This window comes from Aphidius gifuensis, linkage group LG2, assembly GCF_014905175.1.
Source record: "Aphidius gifuensis isolate YNYX2018 linkage group LG2, ASM1490517v1, whole genome shotgun sequence".
NCBI classification, from domain to species: domain Eukaryota; kingdom Metazoa; phylum Arthropoda; class Insecta; order Hymenoptera; family Braconidae; genus Aphidius; species Aphidius gifuensis.
In genome coordinates, this window is record NC_057789.1 from 7568365 (window position 1) to 7584566 (window position 16202).

Consider the following 16202-nt stretch of genomic DNA (forward strand, 5'->3'; position numbering starts at 1 on the left):
TCATTAATATTACTTTGTTAAAAAATTTTATTGATATTTTTATTGTGAACTTTGAACTGTGTATTATTCATAAAATTTTTTGTATTAATTTTTCATTGTCATAAAAATTCATCAACAATTCATCAATAAATAAATTAAAATAAATTATTAATTAATAATAAAAGGTAATATTTTTAGTAATTAAAAAAACAAATTATAATAATAATATAATGTTTTTTTATAATTGTTTTACAGAATAAACCAAAGAAAAAAAAAATGGCATCATTTATGAAAAAATTTATTTATACAATTGGAAATAATAATATTTCTTTGTTAAATAAAACATCAATAATACCAAATAATTATAAACAATCGGTTAGTATAATAATTAATATAAAAAAATAATTTAAATATATTAATTTATTTGTTGTTTTTAGTGTATTAAATTGATGACAACAAATCGTTTATCATCAACACATTCTCAAATATCTAAAAATATTGAATTAATATCAAATTCATCGAAAAATGATAGAATACTTATAATGTTTTGTTGGCTTGGTTCGAGAAAAAAAGAAATTGATAAATACACAAATTTATATCGTGGAATTGGTAATTTTGATATTGTCACTGTCAAAGCATCACCATGGCAAATAATGTGGCCAAATTCTACAAAAGGTTCTCAAGTATGTAACTATATTTATCAACTTGGTAAAAAAAATTAATATCAATTAACTAATTAATATTTTTTGTATTAATTCCAGTCTGTTACAAAAGATTTATTAAAATTTTTGGATAAACGTACTAATTATGAGCAAATATTAGTTCATGGATTTTCTGTTGGTGGATATTTATGGGGTGAATTATTGCAACATATTAATAGTGATCGTGAAAAATATAATTATCTTGTTGATAAAATTGTTGGACAAGTATGGGACAGTGTTGTTGATGTTAATGAAATAACAATTGGTCTTCCAAAAGCTGTTTTTTTTAATAATTCATTTATGGAAAAATTACTTCAAAAATACATGGAGTATGTTAATTTATATATTTAATTTTTTTTCAAATTGTTTTATTGATTATTGGATTATAATTAATTATTATTTGTTTGCAGATTTCATATGAAAACTTTTTATAAACAAGCAACACAATATTATATTCGTGCAAGTCAATTTTTTTTATCAAATCCAGTTAATGCACCAGCATTGTTTTTAGTTAGTAATGCTGATCTTATTGGTTCAGTTTCAAGTACACTACGTGCTAGAAATTCATGGAATTCAATTGGTATACCATGTTACGTTCATTGTTTTGAGGATTCACATCATGTTGGCCATTTTAGATTATATCCAAAAGTAAATTTTAATTATTAGATAAAACAATTTGTTTGGATATTATGTTTTAATTGTTTTTTCTTTATTTTACAGATATATCATCAAGAAATTTGTAATTTCTTAGAGAAATTAAATTTAGTTAATGAGGAAAAAAATATATCAAGTATTAAAAATTAATGATGAAATTAATATGATGCCTGGAAACCATTAAAAAAAAAAAGCTGTACTTTTCCGTTAACATAATCCGTGTATCTTGGTAATATAATATTCAATATTTTTTTTTTTTTAACATGAGACTGGCCACACCCAGAATAAACCAAAGTGTTTTTTATTTTATAAAATTATTTTATCAGTTAATGAAGCAACTAACAATCAGGATAAATTAAAGTCAATTAAAAATTAATAATACGAAACAATAGTTATGAATAAATAAAAAGACAAAGCTCGTTATCGATGAGTAATTTAAATAATACAATATACATATGAATAATTGAATGAAAAAATATTATTATTATCTTTAAAGTCTAAACGAGCTCTCTTTTTTATTATAACTTGCATGCCAAAGAATTAAAATGAAATCATTCTTGTTAATAACAAAGAGTTTTGTTAATTTTTTTAAATGCCTTTTTGGATTTCTTTTTGGACCTTTAAAATTTCAATCATTTTATCTATTTATTTTACTTATTATTTAACTGAAAAAATAATTTTATCAGCAAGGTTCAATTATTTTAAACTTTGTGTTTAAAATTGCATGACTAAAATTATTTAATTTCTATTGATAGCGTGCTTCGAAAACGATGCATTCCTTTTTTTTTTTTTTTTGTCATTCATTATAAAATAATAGTAATTATCAACTCTATTTTATTGTTATTTTTTTTTTTTTTTCGCTGGTTTATTGAATATAATTTACAAATACTTGTATACAATAATAGGCACAACACCAAGACTTTTCTTATATATAAAAAAATTTATAACACAATTTATAATACTCGTATTAATTTAAAAAAAAAAGAAAGTAATTATGTAAATTTAGAAAATCACTGATGCCTTTTAAATAATATGAAATTTTTAATATGTAATATCACTTGCATTGAATTTTAAATTTATATATATTCAAAAAAAAAAAAAACAAATTATGTTTATTTTATTTGTTGTTACTTGTAATATGAAATAAAAAATTTATGTATTTTGATGAAATTGATTTAAAAAAATAATAAAATAAATATTTAATTAACTGATAACTGATTTTCCTAATTAATTTTCGAGACAATTTTCCACACTGTAAGATTTCTAATGAATTTCTTAGAGCGCTTCCATAGAAATGGTTCATGTAGGTAATTTCTAACTTCTCCATTTCGAAATGGAACAATTTCGAACAAGCCGGAGAAATATTTTCATCAGGATTAGACAAATTTTATTCATTTTTAAATAAAAAAATCGATTGCAATGTGATGTCAAATTAATTCTTATATATTTTACATGACTAATTAATACTAAATCTTAAATTTATAGTATTATTTTTTTAACTTAAAGTCTATTGATCATATAAATATGTTTTCAACGGGCACGTTTGTTAATTTCAACTTATTTTTAAATATGATTTCTACGAAATTATAAAGATTTTTTGAATATATTTAAAAAATCAAGCTAATTACAATAGACTACTTGTATTTAAAATAATATTATACATTTTTAATCAGTGCTTCAAACAGTGTAACCAATTTATAATGGACATCATATAAATTTCGAAAAAATAAACACAACAAACGTATAAAAACTTGCTATTAATTTGTCCATTCTCACAATAATCGATAAACAATTTCTTTTAAATCTCTAATGTTTTTATTTTTTTTTTTTTTTGGTTTTTCATACATTTTTCTTCAACACGTGATTTTTAAAAAAATTATTATTGCAGCTCTAAAAGGTTTTGTTTTGTTTAAAAATAATATCATACTTAAAATTTTCAACATAAATAAATAAACAAATAAATAATAAATAAATAAAATGAGTATATTAGTTGAATACGTTATTTTAAAGTAGATATGAAATTTTTTTAAATGATAAAACAAAAATGCTAATAATTATACAGAATATTATTGACCAGCTGTGCAACTAAGTGTTATTTTACTTTAATATTGGTATAAATACTAATAAAATTAGTGCTAATTTATCAATTTTTTTACAATGATTTCAAAGTTACACATTTATTAATTTAATTGTTTGTTTTTTCACATTGTAAAAACAATAGTTTGTCTATTTTTTTTACAGTCTTAATCTCTACAAAAAATTTAAACTAATTAAAATAATCTCCGATAAAAAACTCATGGCAGTATGATTTTTATTTGGTAAAAAAAAAAAACCTTGATAATAAAAAATTTGATTTATATAAAAAATAAATGGGCTGATAAAAAAAATATAAAACAATTAGAGAAATAAAAAAATCTATGTAACTACGTCATTCTAATTTACACATGTAAATAATTTTTTTCTTGTTTAAAATATCTACATTAAAAAAAAAAAATTAAAACAGTACCAAATGAAATTTTAAAATATATAAAAATTAATATCAACAGATTATAAATATCAAATAATAAAAAGCTTGTTTAATTTTTTTTTTAGTACTATTTTAATTATTTTTAATTGTCAATTTATAATTTTAGTTAGAAATTTTAAACTGGATCATACTGGGAGTGCTTGTTATTTATAATTTTAAATAATTATATTTTCTAAACTACAATATAAATTGTGCCGTATTATTTTTTATAAACATCAATACGTTGATTGCAATTATTTGTCAATTTAAAATAAATTAAAATATATGACTTTTCAATACCACTGTGTATTTTACGAACGTTTTTAAAATTTGCTAATTTTAGCACTAATTAAATTTACTTAAAAATGTATAATTATTTTATAAAGCTAAGAGTATATTATTTATAAAAGTGATGTTACGTTTAGCTAACATTTTAAAACTCCTCAAACCAATGGCAGTTATAAAAATTGTACGTTAATTTGAGTATTTGTTTTTGTGACAATAATCAATTGTATTTTCTTGATCCCTCTTTTTTTTTTTTTTATAACTTAATTTTTCTCTATTAAAAAAAAAAAAAAGAGAATATGTTGTTTATTAATTCAATACTTTAAATATCAAATAGAATTAAATTAATAGCTGCATGACTATTAGTAACTATTGATTTTTAATTTCTTTTTAAATAAAAAATATTTAAAAAGATTCAACAAAGCTTGCTGGAAATAATCCAGAACGTCCAGTACGTTGAAGTGTGCCTATTAAAAATAAATAAATAAATAAAACTATAGATATTTATATTAAATATATTTAAAATTTACCTTTATACCAGCCATCATCACGTTTTTTTTGAACATAAATTATATCACCAACTCGTAATTCAAGCTCAAATTCACTATTTGGTGGATATGGCACGATGCAACGAAATCTATTAAGACGTTCTCTACAATAAAACAAAAGTAATGATAATAATCAATTAATTATTAATCATTAAATAATAATATAAATAAACAAACCTTTCTCGTGGGACCAATTGTTGTTTGCTTTGTTTTCCCATTCCAGCATCTAATGAATTGCTTTTTTGATGATGATTACCACGAGCAGTTGTTGGAACTACACCACCAGCTGTATCACCACTTCTAGAAAATAAATTAATCATTATAAAATAATGCTAACAAAAAAAATACCTGGTTTATTTATAAATTTATAATAATCATTGTATATAAATTTCAAGCAATATCACATGCATAACAACATATAATAAAAGCACAAAAATAAGCCAAAAAAAAAAAAGTGACAAAATCATTTACAAACCTTTGTGGAGAGACCATTGGCAATGCAGGCCGTTCTTTGTGTTTAGATCTTTGTGAAGAAGTTGGATTTCCTTGTAATGTATTTAAATACAATCTATGATGATTATTTTTATTTGTAGAATCTTGTGGTTGTAACTGCAGTAATTGACTTGGACATGATCCAGAACTGATCCAATATCAGGTATTACTTATTTTAATAGTTTTATATATTTTTTAAAATTATTATAACTATGTTTATTAATTTAAGCATTTCAATATTATTATATTAACAAATTAGTCTTTAAATTATGACAATAAATACTAATTTAAAAATTATATTTCTATGAAATAATTAGCTTTAAAAACAAACAACAACAACAATACATAAACGCAAAAACAATGCGCAATGCAAACAAAAATAATTAATGCATACACATGGTGAAACAACAAAAAATAAAATTAATTTAAACAAATAATCTTACCGAACATGTACAGCATTAGATGATGATGTAAAATTTCCATCATCAAATACAGGATTGTCCATCGAATAAGGTGCTGGAGGTGGTGATTTTGATTTTTTCATATTAGTCAATCGTCGCATAATAGAAACACCTTTTTCTTTTTTTTCTTTCGACTAAATATAAATTAGAGTATTAATTAATTAATATAAAAAATTAAATTAATTAATATTTACCTTAATTTTATCTGAATTTTTAGCTGATGATGATGCTGTATTTGTTGATGAATTTGAGGTGTTTGGTGATGGTGGTGATGGTGTAACACCACCAGTTAATCGTAAAGTATTATTTGGACTACGATTTGAATCAACAGGACAACTAATTGTTGATGGAGATGCTGGTGTAAGTGTTGTTTTACCAGGAGATGCTATAATTAATTAATTAGATAATAAATTAATTTATTACAATAAAAAATGATTGATGACACATCAATTAGATAATAGCAATACCAATATTAGATGTCATAACAGCACTGTGACTACGTCCCAATGGATTTGATGATGCTTGTTCATTTGTAATTGTTGAACTTTGACCTTGTGCTTGTCCATGCCAAGATGCAGATACTGCTGGTGATGGACTAATAGCACGTGGTGGTAATTCAGGTGGTGGTAATGATCTTGAATTACATTGTGTTGATAATGTATTTTTATTTTTAGTATATGTTACAGTTGTTCTTGGATCATTTGATGGATGTATTGATATAAGTGAATTTGGATGATTACTTGGTGGTATAACACGACAAATACCTCTTTGACATTTTGCTGGTGTAACATAATTACCTGGAAAAACACCACATTTTTGTGTACGATTTGATGTACCTTTAAACCAACCATCTTGACATCTTTCAGTAACCATATAAATACCACCTTTTCGTAATTCAAGTTCATCAGCTTTTTGTGGTTTATATGGATATAATGCAATATATGCTGTTGGTAAATTTGTTGTATTAAAAATTGTATGATTTGATGAAAGTTGAGTTAATACAAGATCACTACTACCACTACGACGATGACGTATATTATGTTCACCACTTGTTACTATATTATTACTATTATTAATTGGAGTTGTTGTAGTTGTTGTTGTAGCAATAGTTGTTGTTGTTATTGTAGCTGTTGCAGCAGCAGTAACAGTTGTTGTTGTATCATTAAAATTTGTATCAGGTTGACTGAGAATTTCAGCACTATGACGATGATGTGGATGATTTTGTAATAATGGTGGATGAGCATTATTTATTGCTGTAAAACTATGACGTTTAACACGATTAATACCACCACTACCACCACCAACAGTTGATGGTGATGATATTGGACTACATGGACTACTTGGTGCTGTACTTGAACTACTTGATGTAGTTGAACTATTTGGTGTATTTGGACTTGTTGTTGTTGTTGAACTACCACTTGATGATACTGTTGATGATGATGAATCAGAGACTAGAAGAGTTGATGCAATTACTTGCTGTGGCCTTGGTTGATTTGATGTTTGTATATTTCTTGTATGATCTGTTGGTATTAATGGTGTTGTATCATCATTTGTTGGTGTTGGTGGTGCAACTCTTGATGGTCCTGGTTGTACATTACTTGATAATTTCATTAATGCACGTGCAACACTATTTAATTCAACAAATGCTAAAGGAAATATTCCAACTTTATCTAATAATTTTCCTTCAGCCCAATTTTCATCTACTCGACGTATTACACTTATTACTTCACCCTTTAATAAAAACAAAAAATTAATATTATATATTTATAATTAAAATGTAGCTAAGACGTATAGAAAAATTTATAAACCTTGTTGAATGTTAAACAGCCATCTTCTTCATCATTTGTCATACGAAAATCATACATTGCTTTACATTGTGGTACATGAGGTGGTAGTGGAGTCATTACCTGAATATACGACAATGGAAATACTCCATAATTACCTCCAGATTCACCAAAATACCAATTGTTATCAATTTTTTTTCTCAATACAACAATTTCACCTTTTTTAAATGACAAATCACTATAATAAAAAATAAACATCATTAATATTTTTCATAATTTAATAAATATAAATGAAAATTAATTAATTTACCCTGGTACTTTTGATATATAATCATAAATAGCTCTTCCATAAGGTTGATTATGTAAATGTACTTGTTTTGCTGAAGTATCTGGATGACGTGTTGGATCAACAGTTACCATTATTGGTGATACATTTGTACTAACAGAATTTGGTACATTAACATTTTGATGATTTCTAAAATGTCGTTGTTGTTGTTGTTGTTGTCCTGGTGTATTTCTTACATGTGATTTAGTTGATTTTGGAGTGGCATTTCGCATACCTTCAAGTATTCTCATTAATAATACATTTGGTGGTAAATTATCTATTTTAATATCAACAAGTACACGACATTCTGGACATCGTAATTCACGATGTCGATTCATTATTTCTTCAAGACATTTTTTACAAAATGTATGTTGACATGGTAATACTTTACTTGATGTATCTAATCTTTCTAAACACACTGAACACTCCAACAAGTCATTTAACATACACTCATCCATTTTTTTTTTTTAAATTATTATTAATGTAGCTTTAAATTAATCAACAATTAAACTTGTGTCATTTTTTTTTTAAATTTATTTAACTATATTTAGCACTGTTTAAAAAACCATTAGAAAAATAATAAAATACATTAAAATACTCCGTTTCATTTTTTAAATAATTTATAAATATTAACACATATTATTTATCCATAATAATTTTGTGGTTGTTATTAATACATGTATAAATTTAGATTGAGACTTTGAGAGATGCATATATAAAATTAAGAAAGAGAAAACGCCTTGTTTATGTATGAGTGTATGTGTTGGCAACAAACTAAAACTGAAACTAACAAAGATGCTGTCAGCATGATAAAATTTTTATAATTTATATATACCTATGTATATATGTACTTGAAAATATATTAACCATCACATAAACATAATAACAAAATTAATTATTTAAATAATAATTGATAATAAAATTTTTGAGTATTATTAAACAAAAATAAAAAAATACACCACGTGTTGAAGCACTCATTTGTATGTAAATACGTAATGTCATTTATGTAATACAAAGAATCACAGGGGGTTCAATAAGCCATTCTTGTATATGATTTTTAAAAACCAATATACATATTTATATGCCAAAATGTACTTTTATATGTATACATATATGTTTTTATAAATATATATAGGTGCAAACCAGTGCAAAACTCACACGACAAGCAAAGATGGCGTCTTGTTAAGATGGGGCTCTCCACCTCTCCCTCCTCCTCCTCACCCTCGCCCACCCACCCCCCGCAGATAACGATAATGATCAAAAAAAAATAGCCAATACGGTACAGGTACGGCTGGTATTGTACAATAATTTTTTTTTTTTTTTTTCAATGATTTGCAATAGTTTTTCTGCGAAATTGCAATTTTTTTTTTTTCGATTGATTTAGCAAAGAGGATTGTAGAGGAAAAATTTAGAAAGTGGAATTTATATTGATAAGGAGTTTATTTATTTTTTTTTAAATTGAAATTAATTAGTTTTTTTTTTTAGGCGAATTATTAATTGTTTTAAATAGAGGAAATAATTTTGTAAAAAATTAGAAAAACGTAAAGTTGAATTATTTAAATATAGATGGAAAACAATTTTAAATTTATAATAATTGTTTAAAATTGTAGATTTTATTTTATTAATAATTAATTAATACAATTTAGATCAAATTAAAGATTTAAATTTACCCGTAATGTTGATGATTGGCTGCACAAAGCCCCGCCTTTTTTTTTGTAAAAAAAATTCATTTTAAACCGATAAAAAACAGTAAAAAATCTATAAAAAAATCTAAAAACACAAGTTTATTATTTTCTACATTAATAACCAGTTAAAAAATTAATTAAATTAAAAAAATTTCGACATTCCTCAGCTACATTTGAATACTCCCCCCAAAAAAAAATTGCGCAAATTACTTTAGAGAACGCAGTGCCACTGGTGTCTCTCCCATACACTTTACACCATCAAAATTAAGTTTTCTATCTTTATAATTTTTTTGATCAAAGCTCTATAAATCCCCCCCACTCCCTGACGTGATTCCAGTTGTTCTAATCGTGACGTCACGTCATCCTAGTTGGGTTAGGTTTTACGCTGGAAATTCTCGACGAAAAAAAAAAAAAAAAAAAAAAAAAAAAGTTGGTTCTTACAGAATCAAATGTTTTTGCCTGTGATAACTGTTCATAAGTCATTCGTGCTGTATAACATAAAAGTTTAGTGTACATTATTTTGTGTATTATTTAATTAAATAACTGTGTCACGTGAAAAGACGTGTGGCTCTACGAGGCACCGTTAATATTTGCATGTACATGACATTATAAACGGAAAATGAGTCGACATGAAGGTGAGTAACCAGTGTCTATGAAACCTCCAAAATTAACATCAAATAATCCAACAAATTAATAACAAACCCCCCCCTAAAAATTAATCAATCAAATCATCAATCCACAAATTATCTGTAATCAATTTTATACCTTAAAAACTTTTGCGTATTGGGGGCAAATAAAAAAATTTTTTTTTTCTTTTTTTTTTTTTTTTGTCATTTGTAATGAATGATGACAAAATTATAATAAGAAATAGTATCAAATTCCAGATGGCAGCACAAATTGCAAAAAATTAATCAAAAAAAATTTATTAAAATTCATGTAAATAAATAAATTATTATTTTTTTTATAAATTATTTTTAAATACATTATTCAGGCTTCCATGTTTTTTTTTTTTTTTCACAATTTTCTTCTTTTTTTTTTTTTGACAAAGAGAAATACAAAAATAATTGATGCTTATTGAGCTGTCATTGGTTTTTCGAAATGTCATTTTTTTTTATCTCTATCTATTATTAAACTGCATAATTTTTTTAATAATAATAAAACCATTAAAAAAAAGATTTAATAATTGAAAAAAAATATATATAAATAGTATGTGTTTGTTGAAAGCCAATGTCCAATGATGGCTCTCTATTCTATTTAGGGTTAGATGATTTTTCACAACACAAAATGGAGTGAAAGTCACTCATGCTTTGTCAATAATGATAATTAATATTAATCATTAATATGCCAAATAAATTAACCTTGTTTTATATTTAAAAAAAAATTTTATAAATATAAACATTAATTATAATTTTTATTAGATATTTATATTATTTGAACTTTGACCCAAGAATCGTCATCATTCAGGCATACATTTTACATGACCTTAACAATTTTTTTTTTTAAAACATTGTTTATTTATCATTAAATTAATTAGCAATATTAATTTTTTAATAAATCCATGGAGTAAATTGGAGCTTTTTATTTTTGTTGATAAAACATGAAAAAATAACAGCTGCTTTATTTAAACAATGTTGCATAATGTTATAAATAAATTGTCATTAATTTTATGATATTTTTATGATCTACATATGTTTTTAGATCATAAAAAATTAATCATTGATTTGTATGAATTACTCTTTATTTTGTTGTTTTATTTTGACTAAATTTTCATAGAAAAACAAAAATTTGTTGATTAAAAATTTAACAATAATATATATTAATTAACAAATTAAAAAATAATAATATTGTCAATTGTTTTGATGAGTTTACAATGGTATATTTCTAAATATTTATATTAATTTTCTACTTTGTCAATTGATTGTTGATATAACTTGATTAATTGGTATTTCGTTTCGATTTTAATATTGTTATTGTTGTTGTTGTTTATTGTAGGGGTTAGCTGTGATTCTTGCTTAAAAGGTAATTTTCGTGGACGCAGATACAAGTGCCTAGTGTGCTATGATTACGATTTATGTGCAAGTTGTTATGAGGCGGGTGCAACAACAACTCGCCATCTCACTGATCATCCCATGCAATGCATATTAACACGATCTGATTTTGGTAAATATTTATATATTTAATTGTTTTATTATTATTGTATTTTAATTATAAAATTAATATCTTCTTCTTGTTATTTAGAGCTTTATTATGGTGGTGAAGGTGTCAGTGTTGAACAACCACAATCATTGACCTGTCCATATTGCACAAAAATGGGTTTTACAGAGGCAACATTACAAGAACATGTTGCAGCAGATCATTCAGATACAACTTTCGAAGTGGTTAGAATTTACTTTCAATTTATAATTTATTTATCATTTATTATCAATTAATTTTTTTATTTTTTTTTTAATATACAGGTTTGTCCAGTTTGTGCATCATTACCAGGAGGTGATCCAAATCATGTTACTGATGATTTTGCAAATCATTTAACTCTTGAACATCGAAGTGGTCAAAGAGATTTAATATCATTTTTGGATGAACCAACATCAAGTAGACATGGTCCACGAAGAATACCACATCCATCAAGAGGTGTAGGTGGTCCACGACCACGCAGGTTTGTCATAAATTTTATACTATAAATTTAAATTAATATATGCAATTTGTTTTTATGTTATTATCAAATTATAATAATGACAATAAAATAACCTTTGTGTCATTGATGATTTGTTTTTATCTTTAGGTCCAACATGCATTTTAGTTCATCTGGTGGATTAAGCCCAAGTAGTAGAGAAGGTATAGATCCAATTGCCGAATTGTTATCTCAGTTGTCAGGCGTACGTCGTAGTGGTAGTGGTACAGGCCAAAGTTCTCAATTGCAACAATTACAAATGCAACTACAGCTAGAACGTCAGCAGGTTCGAGTCAGTATTTACGACGTTTTAAATCAACAAATATATTTATCAATAATAAAAAACAAGTTGATTTTATCATCGAAAAAAATAATAAACAAAAGTTGTTTTAATTTATTAAATTTTAATTTTGTTTATAGAGTGCTACGAGGCATCAATTAGAAAGACTACCAAGAAGACAAACTCAAGTTATTGGTTCAGTAAGTGGTGGTGGTAGTTCTGGAAGTGGTGCTGCTAGTGGAAGTGGTAATACTGGAACAAGTCATTCAACGACAATGGCAGGAGTTGTTGCCAATAATACAGGAAACAGTAACAATGCTGCTAATTCTGCTACCCCGTCCAACGTCAACCCTGCCAACAATCAAAATTCAATGTTTTTGTTACCTCGGTATAGTATACACATTTATATTTTTTTTTTTTTTACAAACATATATTCATTTTTTTTATTCACTACTTTGAGCCAACTATATCTAAATTAAACTGAGCAAAATTCAAAGTTAATATATATATTTTTTTTTATTTTAAAATTATTTTTAAACTCAGCTACGTATATATATTTTTTTGACACACAGTTAGTTGCATGTCATGGTCATAATACAGTGTGTTGAAAGAAAAAATTTTTAAATTATTTAATTATTATTTAAATTATAATAAACAATAAGAATAATTTATTAAAATTTTAATATTTTTAAAAATGACATTACAATCAATTAGTGATACAATTAAAATAATTCCACCACCTCGTGTTCGCAGATGTATAGCAACAACATTGACAGATTCACAATTGCAAAGTATTGAACGTGAAAGTGCAAATAAAAGTTTATTTGCTCGTGAACTTGTTATTGGTACATTAACACAAACATTAGCTGAATTAACATTACAACAACATCAACAACAGCAACAATTATCAGCAGTACAAACTCCAGTGTCAAATATATTTACAACAAGTCCTGAGACACCAAGTGCCAGTACTACTTTAACGTCAAAAAAAACAAATCAACAGCATGATACTAAAAGAGATCATCATCATCATCACCAACAACAATCACAACCACAACCACAACAGCAGCAGCAACAACAACAACAACCACAGCAGCAAGTATCAACAGTAACTGGTACAACGACAACTGGTAATGGTACAACAACCAAAGCAAATGTCACAGGACAAGGTACACAATCACAAGCAACAACTGCTTGTCAAGGATTACCCTCAAATCCAAGTGGTATTGGGACACAAAATTCATCAATGGTTCAGACATTAATGCACAGTGTTTTACCTCAACCATTGGTAAGTTTTAATCTTTTATTTTTATTTAATTTATTTGATTAATTTAATTTATTTGATTTATGCATTTATGCAGGCACTCCAACAACCACTACCACCACCAATAAGAAATACTGGAACAGGTACAATTAGAGAACCAATAGTAACAACAGCACCAGTATATGCTCGTGGTGGTGTTGGTCCAGTTGGTGTAACTGGTACATCACGTCGAAAACCTGTAAGAGCTGTCGACGGTAGAAACCAATCGACAGAACCTCCACCTCCTCACTAACCCTAAATTTTTTAGGCTTTCATCCTTGTTTATTATTATTAATATTATTATTTTTTTTTTTTTCCCTCCTTTATATAAATATATATATATTATTTTTTTTTTTTTTCTTTTTTTCTGGTTCCCCCTGTCGATACCATCTGCCTGACTTTTAGCACTAGTCCTAGCACTGTTTAGAACACCTTATCATTGTTGTTATTATTATTAATATGTATGAATAATAATTATTTCGACCAGTTCTTCTTTTTAACCCGCCTGTCTGAATACTGCCTGCGTGAATACTTTTTTTTTTTTTTTTTAATTTTCTTTTTTTCTTTTGCAAATGAGTAAAGATACAAAAGAAAAAATTTGAGGATATATTACTAGAAGGATTTAAATTGAACATAAAAAAAAAAAGGCTTATGGTAAAAAAATTAATATTTAAAAAGTAACGAGAGCACTGAAAAATTTAAAAAAAAAAATGGCACGAGAATAAATAGAAAAAAAAAATAAATACTGTCGGTAATTATTCTTTTAACTTGATCATTGTTTATTCTAATTGTCAGTGATTTTTAAAAGCGTAATTTATCAAGCAAATATAATGTAAGTAGATATGTTCAACCTTAATATAATTATTTCTAGTTAATTGGAAACATAAAAAAAAAAAATAAAAAAGCTTCAAAGAAAAAAAAATTATAGCTAGATAAAAAATTTGTATAATAATCTGCAAATTTTTTTTTTATATTATATTCTAGTTTATCATTTATTTTTATGATTTTTTTTTCGTACTATTTAATTTGTAATTGACAAAAATTTTTGGAAAGCAACAATAAAAAAGGTTGTTTAGATTTATAATTTATATTGAGTCTATTATATTATAAAAAATGTATATTTTTTTTTTTTTTCTTTCCACAATTTTTGTCTGATATAATTTTGTTTGAAAAAATGAATACTTTTATTATTTTTTCTTTTAATAATAAAATACTTTTGATTGAAAAAGTTGATAGCTTTTTTAGAATAAATTATTTAAAGAAATAAATATCTGCTAAATGCTGCAATCATTTGTTTTTCGAGTGTTGAAAATTATATTTTTAAGTATATGTTACTCTGCTATGTTTGAATAATTATTATCATTTGATTTTTTTTTTTTGAAGTGTGATACAGTAATAACAAAAAATTAAAAATATAAATTTGTCAAATAAAATCGAACCATGTGCATAAATATATACACCTAGAAATTTTTTTAATAAATCAATTAGACTACTTGTCATCATGATGATTATATTATTTGTCATCTAAATTTTTTAAAATAATTATTGATAAACAAAAAATGATCTTTTTAAAAATTATTTTACAATATATTTTTAATTTAGATGTATACAAAAAAATCTGAGAAATAATTCAACAATTATCCCAGTGAAAAATGAATGAAAAAATTTATTGTCAGGCTATTTTACAAGATTGTATTGATTGTTTTAATAATAATTCAAACAAATTTATAATGAAAATTAAAAAACATCAATTAAAAAAAGAAGAAAAAAAAAAAAAAGTAAAAACAAACTGTGTGTGTATGAAGAAGGCGGGCTAAAAAATGACTTTTAATTTTCTAAAATTATATACAACAATTATTTTGTCACAAGTGCGTAATGTAAATAATTTCCGCATGAAAAAATAACAGTGCTTACATTACGTATGTGTAAAAAAAAAACCATTTTTTGTTTTTAATAATAATACAAATACACTAAAATCATTACAAAAAAAATTTTAATATTTTTTATTTTTCACACATTTGAATGATTCTTTTGCGATTTATTATCGCAACTGTGTGACAATAAATAACCGCACTAAAACCGGTGCGATAATGTCATGATTTTCTTGTATGTGTATAAAATTTAAAAAAAAAAAATAAGCATCGACTCTTAATTTAAAAAAAATAAAAACAAATGGAATTTCCCACAACCCACGATTTATTCATTGCTATAATTAACGCAATTTTAATTAATTATATTAATATCCGTCATTAATGAATTACTACTATCGTACGGCTTGTTTGTATCTGTATTTGTGGTCCGTTTGTAAGAAAAAAAAAAAAAAATTAAATAAAACTTACAACAATTGGGGACCTCATTGTAATATATTATAATTAATCAATTTAAAGAAATTAAAATGCAAAAACATAATTGTTTATAGCGTTTAAATTCAAAAATATTGAAAAAATAAAAATAACATCTATAAATTTACAAATTTGTGGTTTTATATTATCTCAATTATGTATTTATTTATTTACTTAATTTATTTTTAT

General features: G+C 24.8%; 3 protein-coding genes across 5 annotated transcripts; 2 read left to right on the top strand and 1 right to left on the bottom strand.

Annotated features, from left to right (window-relative positions):
- Positions 1–240: 240 nt before the first annotated feature.
- Positions 241–2928, top strand: LOC122848870 (transmembrane protein 53). The gene is made up of 5 exons (XM_044147267.1): positions 241–354; positions 417–662; positions 741–1009; positions 1091–1328; positions 1401–2928. Exons 1-5 carry the CDS (start codon positions 256–258, stop codon positions 1482–1484), a joined length of 936 nt encoding a protein of 311 aa, XP_044003202.1. The 5' UTR covers positions 241–255; the 3' UTR covers positions 1485–2928.
- Positions 2929–3010: 82 nt separating this feature from the next.
- Positions 3011–8921, bottom strand: LOC122848869 (E3 ubiquitin-protein ligase SH3RF3). 2 transcript variants are annotated; one of them, XM_044147265.1, is made up of 9 exons: positions 7721–8921; positions 7435–7648; positions 6094–7357; positions 5821–6011; positions 5609–5760; positions 5149–5313; positions 4851–4973; positions 4656–4777; positions 3715–4592 (listed from the first exon to the last, which is right to left on the bottom strand). In XM_044147265.1, exons 1-9 carry the CDS (start codon positions 8191–8193, stop codon positions 4531–4533), a joined length of 2766 nt encoding a protein of 921 aa, XP_044003200.1. In that variant the 5' UTR covers positions 8194–8921; the 3' UTR covers positions 3715–4530. The 2 variants fall into 2 exon arrangements, with proteins under 2 accessions (XP_044003201.1, XP_044003200.1); XM_044147266.1 differs by lacking the exon at positions 5149–5313 and having other exon boundaries at positions 3011–4592.
- Positions 8922–9749: 828 nt separating this feature from the next.
- LOC122848871 (E3 ubiquitin-protein ligase KCMF1-like) lies at positions 9750–15968 on the top strand. 2 transcript variants are annotated; one of them, XM_044147269.1, is made up of 8 exons: positions 9750–10055; positions 11413–11580; positions 11659–11798; positions 11877–12073; positions 12200–12380; positions 12509–12756; positions 13122–13656; positions 13730–15968. In XM_044147269.1, the coding sequence occupies exons 1-8, from the start codon at positions 10040–10042 to the stop codon at positions 13922–13924; spliced, it is 1680 nt and encodes a 559-aa protein (XP_044003204.1). In that variant the 5' UTR covers positions 9750–10039; the 3' UTR covers positions 13925–15968. The 2 variants fall into 2 exon arrangements, with proteins under 2 accessions (XP_044003204.1, XP_044003205.1); XM_044147270.1 differs by having other exon boundaries at positions 9845–10055; positions 12200–12374.
- The last annotated feature ends 234 nt before the right edge of the window (positions 15969–16202 follow it).